At 46.1% G+C, this 10,952-nt stretch overlaps 1 protein-coding gene across 1 annotated transcript; it reads right to left on the bottom strand.

Moving 5' to 3' along the window:
• Positions 1-290: 290 nt before the first annotated feature.
• Positions 291-6,242, bottom strand: mcm6 (minichromosome maintenance complex component 6). The gene is made up of 18 exons (XM_076020663.1): positions 6,030-6,242; positions 5,741-5,887; positions 5,525-5,635; positions 5,355-5,442; positions 5,087-5,248; positions 4,832-4,997; positions 3,806-3,954; positions 3,553-3,703; positions 3,334-3,475; positions 3,104-3,245; positions 2,907-3,014; positions 2,362-2,517; positions 2,125-2,253; positions 1,862-2,026; positions 1,312-1,444; positions 1,033-1,227; positions 813-952; positions 291-734 (listed from the first exon to the last, which is right to left on the bottom strand). Exons 1-18 carry the CDS (start codon positions 6,125-6,127, stop codon positions 624-626), a joined length of 2,493 nt encoding a protein of 830 aa, XP_075876778.1. The 5' UTR covers positions 6,128-6,242; the 3' UTR covers positions 291-623.
• Between the last annotated feature and the right edge of the window lie 4,710 nt (positions 6,243-10,952).

Raw genomic sequence — 10,952 nt, 5'->3', positions numbered from 1 at the left:
AGTTGTGGTCAGATCAGAACGGAAATCAAACAATAAACCAATGCAACAGATGTTCAAGACTGATTCCATCGTTGTAAAACACAGCTTGTGGTTGCTCTTCGCTTGATTGCTGCGGATGATACATGAAGACCAACAAGTTTTTTTTTATGTGGTGAATTGAACTGGATTCTGGATCGCATCCAGTTCAACTTCACTCCAAATGAAACAAAACAGACAGACAATTTGTCATCTGCTGACATCTGATGGCTAAAGCTGATGCAGCACATCTACAAAGATGACAGTACACAGTGTACAATGTCAACATTTTATTTAAGAAACCCATATTTTAATTTTACAAGAAAACATTTTGAAACAATGGAAGCATGTATGTTTGCCAAGACAGTTCAAACGCAATTACCTGTACGCATTTTGTGTTAGCTCCTTTAGGAGACAGACAAATGGAGCAGCTAATAACTGGTGAGAGTAGTATATGTACAAAATCCATTTGACCATGGCAATTATTTTTTAACCCCAGAGATATCTGTACAGTGGAGATGAACAAGCTGTAAAACACAGAAATGAACAAGTCTGTAACCTGAAAGGGCAGTGGAAGAAAAGCAAAGCGTGCAGACAAAGGGAGCTGTTCAGTCTTCCAGGATGTAATTTGGGTTGACAACCAGTAAAGGTTCTTCTTCTGTGCTGGCCGACTCGGATCCCTTCAACCCTGCCTGAGATAGCTCGATGAGGATGTGATCCTGGTAGAAATAGACACCGCTGGTTAGGTTTTGGCCACGCTCTGGTCAGAGGATTGCAACAGCTTGATGTACACTCACATAGTGCACCAGCCTGTGGAGGACCTTCTCGATCAGAGCCTTCTTGCTGACCAAGGCCTCCTCGGAGTCGATCTCTGACTCAATCTCCTGCAGATACCAGTTCACCAACGAACTCTTTTTCAGCTCCTCCTCTTTTTCAGCTGCATAGACAGATATCAGTGCAAAGTTCAACAAAATAAAATGGAATAATTTGAGTGGTGTGACAGATGCCGCCTCTTACCCTCCTCAACCCTGCGCAAATGCAGCACCAGCAGGTTGGAGATGCGTCGGTACTCATTGAAGGACAGACGGAGGGACGGCTTGGGCTGAGGACCAGGATCAGCGTGGCCGTTCGCGCCGTTAGTGTGCCCATTCATTCCATTGACACCGTTCACCTCACCATTTACACCATTGACTCCATTGGGAATGCCATTTTCTGCAAGCACAGTAAGTATGAGATGGACCTCTACACTAGTGCATGAACAACCTCACAGGTTTTCAGAGGGAGGGACTTCACTACCATCCGCCTGATGTTGCTGCTCCTCTTCCTCCTCAAGTTCCTCCTCTTGATCCAGGTTAATGTCAGGCGTCTCCACCCTAATGATGGATTTGTTCAGGAGGCGGAAAGCTTCCTTTACATGTTTGGGTTGCACCTGAGGGCCAAAAAGGAAAACTTGCACTGATTTTCCAGAAATCATAATAGTAGAAGAAGCTATGTACTTCCGACTGTGTTGTGAAAAAACGCTGTGTTTTCTGCTTGCTGAAAAACGGCCAGCTGCCACAAAGGCGGAAACACGTCACACTGATGTAGCACACATGCGCAGTTGAGATAATTTTACCCCAACCAAGAAGACGGGATCTGGATGGGTGTGTACATGGACGCCATTCAGAATAATGATCGGCATGAACCACCTCTCTTCCAGAATGAAATGTCTTTCCAAATCTTCTGATTTACGTGTTTACATGAAGCATTTTTAATCTGATTGGGCCTTAATTCTGATTATTTGTGTCCACGTAAACATAGCTGGTGTTGTCTTTAAAATGAACATAAGTGTTTTCCAGGTACACACCTCATCGCAACAGTGCATGCGGGCCATGGCCTCTGAGAGGCGGATCATGCTCTCCAGCTGCCGGACCGTTATCCTCCAGGCTGATTTGGACACGCCCCCTGAGGAGTCGCGCTGCCGCAAACGCTTATACTGCTCGACGATGAACTCCTCAGATTCACTGGAGATCTTCTCTCACACACAACACACGCCACACACACACAGTTAGTTTAAAAAGATAATGATGATTGTCCAATCTAGTTTTGGTCGCATTTTCTGGAGCTCACCTTTGGCTTGAATTGCCGGGCAAAGAGCAGGTATCTTCGGATCTCATCCAGGGTATACAGCCGGTCCACAGACTCCTCTATGCGGCAGTGCAGGTCCACAATCCGTCTGGCGATGGCGTAGTCGGTCACCTGAGAATAAATTAAAGATGCACAGTTTAGACAATGAGCGGCGACAGCCAGGTGACGCAAAGCCTGTCAGTTTGACACTGGAAGTCGTCGGCAGGAAGCGTCGTGCACCTCATTGCAGTCATCCACCAGGATGAAGAAGAGGTCGAAACGGCTCATGATGGGAGCCGACAGGTTGACATTCTGCTTCAGGCTCTTGCTGCGGTCGTAGCGGCCGCCCACAGGGTTGGCGGCGGCCAGGATGGAGGTGCGGGCGTTCAGTGTGGCCTGCGCAGGGCAAAGAAAGGAGTCAGCCACACTGGGACAGGTATTTTTATTAATATAGTTTTTTGGGGGATTCTTTTTTTGGACATTAAGAAACAGACTTCTTAAAACTGGTTGAAGTTCTTCGAACTTGAGGATTTTTAGATTACTCTTTTATTGTTCAACATCATCTTGTGTGCGTTATGCCTGTCTATGCAGATAACAGACAGACAACAGTGAAACAATGGGAGACAAAACCAAAATATCCAAAATACCAAAAATCGCTAGCTTACCTTTACACTACATGTGCCATATGTTTGAAGTTTGAATAGACGTAAATGTTTAATTGAACATGCTGTCAAAGCCTGAATCGGCTCTTGGTTCAATTCCTGTCTAAACATTTTCAACCCTACCTTGACTCCAGCTTTGGTGATGCTGATGGTCTGCTGCTCCATGGCTTCATGGATGGCCACCTGGTCTTTGAGGTCCATCTTGTCAAACTCGTCGATGCAGCACACACCCTAGAGACAAAACGCACTTGCCGTCAGTCGAGGCGAAAGCGCACAATAGCGCCTCCCGTTTGGTGTTTTTTTTGCCCGCCAAAACTCACGTTGTCCGCCAGCATCAGAGCCCCGGCTTCGATGACGAACTCGTGTGACTCCTCATCCCGGACCACGGCTGCTGTCAGACCGGCAGCGCTGCTGGCCTTCCCGCTGGTGTACACGGCCCTGGGACTGAACTCCTCCACGTGCCTTAACACACACACAGGGGATTTAAACACCCAGCCAGACAAGCAACTCTGGGATTCGCACAGCTTCACAACCTTGCAGCAGGACCTACTTAAGGAATTGACTCTTGGCCGTGCTCGGGTCTCCCACGATGCAAACGTTGATGTCTCCTCTGAGGGACGTTCCCTCCATGGTGGTCTTGGGAACGCCCCCGAACAGCATCAGCAAGATGCCGCGCTTCACCTCGTCGTTGCCTGCGGCATCACAGACAGCGTTTGAGCGACAGTGACTCAACATGTGAACGTTGAACGGTGGCAGCTGGAGCACTGACCGTGGATGGTGGGGAAGAGGCTGGTGCACAGGTTGTGGTACAGGTTCTTGTCTTGGCTCATCTCAAACACCTTCTCCCACTCCTTCTCCGTCATCTGGCTCTTGATGCTCTCTGCGGTCTGCTCTTCCTCTCTTATCTCCTTGCCACCAAACTAGAAGATGGATGCACGTTTAGAGCAGAGCGCCGGATAAGTTTCAGGACAGGAAGTCTTACAGTTGCAGTTGTACGGTTAATTAGTCTGCGTCTCCCTTACTCGCGGGTTGGTCGGGGCCACGTTGCAGGCCAGGAAGGCCAGTCTGTAGGAGAGCTCTCTGACTCCCAGGGCTTTCAGGCCCCTCACACCCTCAGCCTCAAAGCCTTGTTGGCCTCCTGCCATGCGGCTGCTGGTCTCTGAGCGAACACCTGGACAATGAAAAATGCATCAAATATCATCTAACAATCACCTCTTCCCAGTATAATGCAGAGTCTCCTTCACCAAACAACAATTTAGGGCAATTTTATGGCTGCAACGATTCCTTGAGTAATTCATAAAAAATAGTCGAGGAATTTCATCTGCCTCGAGGCATCGTTTAATTAAATTTAAAGCTCACATTTGGCGCGTACTCTTTTTAATGTGACACAACGTGCTTCCAGCACAGGCCATGGGCCCAATGCAAATCGGGAGAAGACGGAAGCAGTCTAGGGTTACATTAACATGGCGGTGCGGCTTCACGCTTCTGGGACGCTTCTGGGAGGCTTCTGAAACGCGCCCGCACCATGTCTGGTGTGAACTTGCACACTGACGTTAATGGCCGCATCCTGCTGCAGAGCGGGCTTTAATTAAGCAAACGTATGTTTTATCCGATTACTCTATGAACCGATGGAATATTCAATAGAATAATCGATTACCAAAACATTTGATAGCTGCAGCCTTAAATAATATGTTGCCATCCCGTTAATGAACTGCATCCTTCACTTCTCTGGCTTGCTGTAACTTTCAAAAAAGTGAGGTATGCCCCTCGTGACATCACTGAGGATAAGTGATATTAGCACTACCCAAGTGTTTTTTTTTCTTCCTTTAAGATCATTTCACAACCACTTGGTTTTATCTCCCCTCTCTATACATTCCAAAGACCAAACAAAGGATCGATTTGTGCAGGGAGTTAAAACCAAGTGTCTTTGCAGAAGGCCGATACATAGGGCATTAGATATGAGTGGCTGCTCCACTGGGATGCTTTGAAAACCTCAAGCGGCACAGCAGAAGATATGATGTGATGTGATACGACGGCCACGTCCATACCAGGCGTGCGCATCTGAGAGACATCTGGGACCACGATGAGGGTCCCGGTGAAGTCGCAGCGGTCTCCAGCTTGAGCCATCTCCACCGCCTCGGCCCGCAGGACAACCTCCAGGGAGCGTGGGATGGAACCACGGGGGAGCTCGGCCTGCGTCTCCTGGATTCGCACCTGAACACACAGAAATATTATTTTAAAAATGAGCCTGTTCTGCGTGTAATTCTCCTCCTGCACGTCAAGCACATCCTAATGGCAGCTACCTTCTGGAAGTCAATGAACTTAGACTTGTGCGTGTCCAGGTGGAAGCGGGCGCGGTTGTTGCAGACAGGGTTCCTGCAGATGGTCGGCGGGGAGTATTTGAACTGCTGAGGGACGTCTTTGATCATTGCCTGACAGTCCATGCACTGAAAGGTCCCACTCACCTGCAAACACAAAGGCGTTGCTCTACCATTCATCCTTAAAACACTTGTGCATGCAAAGATTTGATTCATGGGAAAAACAAATCTACTGATGTGTGTGATATCTTACTAGTTCGGGGTGCACTGGGTGCGTCCTGACCACCTGACCGCTGATCCTCACCAGGGTGCCGATACGCATGGACGACAGCTCCCGGATCCTAGAGAACAGCGGATGCATTAGATAGTCACAAATATGTCCCGTTATCGAACAGCTGATGAAGAGTATGTAAGGCTTCTCACTTGTGTCTGGTTGGCAGATCTTCCAGGGCCACATAGAACTCTTTGTTCAGGGGGACGTTCCCATGATCCCTTGCGAAATTACGCACCGCTCGACACAGGTAGGGGTAAACTCTGGGGACATAATCCTGACCGTTAGTCCTCAGCTGTCTCATATGGCTGCCAGTTGTTATGACGCACACACTAATTATGGCTCGCAGGCTTTGGTGCTTGGCTCACCTGTAGTACTCCTCCTGGATGATGGTGGCCAGCTCCTGGTTGAAGACCTCCAGGTCGGTGAAGCTCACCTGCAGGGTGTTTCTCTCTGGCCTAATGAGCTCCTCGGCCTCCCTGACGTACTTCACCTCACCGTCCCCGGTCTGAAACCTGCACATTCATTATATCATTATCATTTTAAGACGCATCAGAAACAAAATAAAAGAGTTTAGCCTCGCTTTCTACGATTCGGTCAACTCTTGAGAGCTCCAGACGACAAAAAAGCATTGAGGCCGGATGCTGTCAGACTTACTCCTCCAAGAAAGCCTGGAACAACTTCTGGCATTTTTCCGCCAATTCGTCCTTCACGATCTCTCCGGCATTCTCGGCGTTCGCTGTGGCAACGTCCATGTTGAAAATGCGGCAGAACCCACTGTTTAATCCCGAGTTACGGAGCCGTAAAGTTGTTCGCCGGACTGACACGGAGAGCACGCGACGGCACCAACAACGGGGAAGACAGTTTCGCGCGAAAACCTAGTCACATGACCTTTGGCGCGTACTCTTGACCAATGGGAGATGGCACGCAAAAACGTTCTCAGATTTGCAGCCAATCGGGAGAGTAATATAAACCTCTCTTCCGGTTCTTCTTCTTTTCTTTTCTTTTCTTTTTTAGATTTCACAGCAGCTGGCATCCAAAAAGTTGATTTGTTACCATCTATGGAACTATCAACGTAGTACACTGTATTATAGTACTGTACAACCCAGCGTGTTTTAAATTTGTAAATAAAAACTGTTTTCCCCTCCCACTTGATCGCTTCTCTTCCGGTTAACTGACTGGCTGTGTAAAACTACTTACATATATGGTGTAAAGTGCTATTGTGACCACCAGAGGGTACTACTGCATTGATGGCTTTCGGTCAAACCCACCAAAGAAGCCGGTTTCCAAACCCACCGAATAACTGTTTCCATGTCGATATGATCACGCTATCCATGGCTATCAGGGAACATTGAAAGGATGATAATCAATAAACGTGTCTTGATGCACCAGTGCAAATCATTGTTCAAGCGGTAATAGTCCTGCTTGCAGATATGAGCAGTTATCGAGGGCTGCAGCTCTTCACTGTTGCCATTGGAGGGCAGTAAACACATTTTGTTTCGAAACCCAACGCCTGGGAGAAATAACAGAATTGTGACAAACTCGAGACAGCAGGTATTGGTGGTTAATGTTTTTATTCAGTCTTTATGTATGTATGTATGTATGTATGTATGTATGTATGTATGTATGTCACAAAAGTGAGTCATGTCTGCAGATATTTATTCATATCTTTTCATAGGACAACACTCAAGAAATACCACTTTGACACAATGTAAAGTAGTCAGTGTACAGCTTGAGTAACAGTGCAAATCTACTGTCCCATCAAAATAACACACAGCAATGCATGTCTAAACTGCTGGCAACGAAATTGAGTGCACCCCTAAGTGAAAATGTCCAAACTGGGCCGAGCACTGTCTTTACCCTCTTGGCCATGGAGTTCACCAAAGCGACACAGGTTGCCCCTAGAATCCTCTTCCACTCTTCCATGAAGACATCACAGAGATGGTGGATGTTAGAGACCTTGCTCTCCTCCACCCTCCATTTGAGGGTGTTCCACAGATGCTCATTGGGTTTAGGTCAGGAGACATGCTTGGCCACTCCATCACATTTAACCTTAGCAAAGCATTTGTCATCTTAGAGGTGTTTTTGGGGTCGTTATCATGTTGTAATACTGCCCTGCAGCCCTGTTTCTGAAGGGAGGGGCTCATCCTCTGCTTCAGTATGTTGGCATTCATGGTTCCCTCAATGAATTGTAGCTCTCCAGGGTTGGCAGCAGTAAGGCAGCCCCAGACCATGACACTCCCACCCCCATGCTTGACTGTAGGCAAGACACACTTGTCTTTGCACTCCTCACCTGGTTCCTCCCACACACGTTTAACAATGGGCACCATCTGAACCAAATAAGTTGAGTCCTAAGTTGATGTTGGTCTCATCAGACCACAAAACATGGTTCCAGTAACCCATGTCCTTAGTCTACTTGTAGAATTGCCAACCGTCCCTTAAAATACAGAAATGTCCCATCTTTGGCAATTAAATGATGCTTCCCGTTTTGAATTGATACAGGACGGGGTTTGTCCTGAATTTCTGGGTTGTCTTGATCGCAAATTTATTTTTGATGCAAACTGAAGTTCGTTTCAATAGAGTTTACGTTCAAAACCCTAATTTAGGTAGCTGCAGGCAATACCATTGCACAACCCATTACACGTTGCGTACTGGCTGCGTAGCTTGCGTCGACTAGGCTATGAATCGGGAGCGCTTGTTCTTTTGAGCAGCAAACAAAAATGGCTGGGACTCCTCCCCATACCCGCCCCCCACCTGTGAAATACAGACAAGAGTTGGAAGAGTGCCATCCCGTACTTTATTTATTGTTGTGTAAACATACTGTATATTCACTTAAAAGATTTCAATATAATTTAAGCATTAATCCTATTTCTGTTGTCTACTGTAACAAAGCACTTCAAACTATTTGAACCATAGGCTTTTTTGAAACCCTATTTTAAGTTATGATTTACCACTACTGGCAAGCCACTGGCCTGTGAAGGTCATGGTCCAGAGCACCGCGAGAGGCCTCCTTCATTTTCCTAAATGAAAGTTGGCAACACTACTTTTTTTTTTGTGCACAACTTTAGAGGCTTCCTTCTGGGACGACAGCCATGCGACCAGTCTGATGCAGTGCAGTGTCTGAGTGCTGACAGACTGACCTTTCACCCCTTCATCATCTGCAGCAATGTTGGCAACACTCCTACGTCCATTTTAGACATTTATCGCTTTGTGTTTAGTTATTCAGATGGGACAGTAAATTTACACCGTTATACAAACGCTACACTGACTACATTACATTGTATCAAAGTGTCATTTCTTCAGTGTTGTCCCATTAAAATATATGATTAAATATTTACAGGAAAATGGGGTTGTACTCACGTTTGTGACATACTGTATATATGAATGTATGTATGTATGTACTGTATGTATGTACTGTATGGATGACAGCTGCACAAAAAAAACAACCTATCTAATTATAATGTTTGTATTCATTCATTCATTCATTCATTCATTCATTCATCCATTCATTCATCAATTCACTTTGAACATCTGATGAACAGTTAATTTTCCTGAAGGAAATGTCTTCACAGCCTGGTCAGGCTACACAATACACAATACACATTCACCATATGTCCCACCATTGTCCCCCTACATGTAAACCATGCAATGTTGATTATCCACTTTAGAGAAACATTGCTCAGAGACACTGTTTTCACCCCATTGTGATGTCAGAAAGGGCACTGATCCCTCTGGAAGTTTGTGACAACAGCCTCAGCTGTTTGATGGCTACATGTCTGCGGCGACCAAACATGAGAGGTTCAGGAAAGCAGCTAAAGTAAGGTCACGGGATTTAACACGGCCTTTGCAGGAGGTTTTAAACAGAGGGCCTTTCTGTAAAGCTACTGTAGATATGGATGGAAAGCAAAGATATATAACTGGGCATTATATTGGAACTTTAAACCTATAATTAACAATTTACTTGTTACATTTGTTTGTTGAGGAGGTCAGTGCAAATTGGTTGGTCCCATGAGCACCTGCTGAACTCAACACTGATTTCTTCTCCATTATTCCCCTATTTTCTATTTCTGTTCCTACCTCATTCTCACGTCCCCACCTGCGGAGGTCAACACAAACACTCGCAGTGGGCTATTGGTTTCACCTGTCACATTGTATTAATCCACCAGGAACCCAGCAGGAAGTCATTGCGGGTCATTTGGACGCAGCTCGATGTTTCGCTCCGTCTTTATTTCTCCTTTTTGTCTTGACCTCTGCTTTTCCCACGATTGTTCAGCGGCAGGAAATGGTGCCTGTCTGAGTTGTAAGGGAACCCGAACATCTGTAGACACACACACGCGCGCACGCGCACACACACACACACACACGTACACACAACCCAAGTACAGCAAGGTTGACGAGGGCAGGTTTATATAATATTTGATAGCATGTGGCGTGATTAACATTTTGGTCTCGGTGTTTCTCCAGCACTGCTAGTGTCATACATTGCTGCATACATCACGTTCATATATGCAACATTAAACCCATTTATACATTGTCTTTCTGCAACGATGTGGCAAACAGTAATAAAACATGGAACGCTGTTACTGTGTATATAAAGAATCATATACCATATGCTGTTTTCTCCCAGAGAACTGAGAGGTATGCGAAGCGGGTTTACACCGTGTGAATGGCTCAGAGAACTTCCTAAGTTTGGATCAGCCCCTCACCTTCTCCTTGACCTCTACAAGTGCAGGAAAAAAACACTCAGACAGATTTTGTTTATTCATTAACTGAAGAAAACATAATACCAGCGTGATCGTGTTGGCTCTGCAGCCGAGAGCCATTTATTACACAAAAAACAATGAGGATTACGGATTACGAAAGCACACACATAAATAAGTACATGGACCAAACACACATGCACGCACACCCACCCGCACGTACACACACACACACACACACACACACACACACACACACACACACACACACACACACATCTCTCTGCCTTTGTGAGGACTTATATTGACTACTATTCATTTTCCATTCTTTAGACCTTACCCAAACATCAAATTACAGCTTGCCTCTAAACTTAACTCTCCAAATAAATGTTAACTTACAAACTGAATTTTAGGAACCTGACCTCAACTGCAGCTTCAATTACCTGAAGAGCCTTTTGACACTGTAGCCACTGTTTTTATCTCACTCATCTTCCTCATCCTCCTCATCCTCACTCAACCGTCCCTTCGTCCCTTCTCTCACCAACCTAATCCTTCCATCCTGACCTGACGGCAGTTTGATTGTTTGAGCTGCTTGTTTTTCCTAAAATGAGCTGCAGGAAGTCTTTCCTGTTTTGAATGCGCTATGAATAGTAGTGTGTGTGAGCGTGTGTGTGTGAGAGAGAGAGAGAGTGTGTGTGCTGGCGAAGACTGAAGATGGAAGGTGGAGATGATAATGACGAAAAGGATGTTTCACCTTAATGAAGGCCTCACATCTGCACACACCTGCATGTACGAAGCGCCATGCACTGCAGGAAGACCCACAGTCAGAACTCACACAGTGGGTGCTTCATTGTGCTGTTGACTTACTGTATTCTTCCAT

The sequence above is a fragment of the Nelusetta ayraudi genome, unplaced genomic scaffold (genome assembly GCF_046127955.1).
Source record: "Nelusetta ayraudi isolate G7.1 ecotype Tasmania unplaced genomic scaffold, CSIRO-AGI_Nayr_v1 ptg000011l, whole genome shotgun sequence".
NCBI classification, from domain to species: Eukaryota; Metazoa; Chordata; class Actinopteri; order Tetraodontiformes; family Monacanthidae; genus Nelusetta; species Nelusetta ayraudi.
The sequence above is the reverse complement of the archived record's forward strand: the minus strand, read 5'-3'. Positions and strand labels throughout refer to the sequence as shown.

Coding starts and splice junctions, on each gene's coding strand:
- mcm6 (XM_076020663.1), bottom strand. CDS start 6,127: ATGGACGTTGCCACAGCGAACGCCGAGAATGCCGGAGAGATCGTGAAG. Junction 4,998..5,086: donor AGTTCATTGACTTCCAGAAG/GTAGCTGCCATT, acceptor CTGTGTGTTCAG/GTGCGAATCCAGGAGACGCA. Junction 2,027..2,124: donor CCCGGCAATTCAAGCCAAAG/GTGAGCTCCAGA, acceptor GTGTGAGAGAAG/ATCTCCAGTGAATCTGAGGA.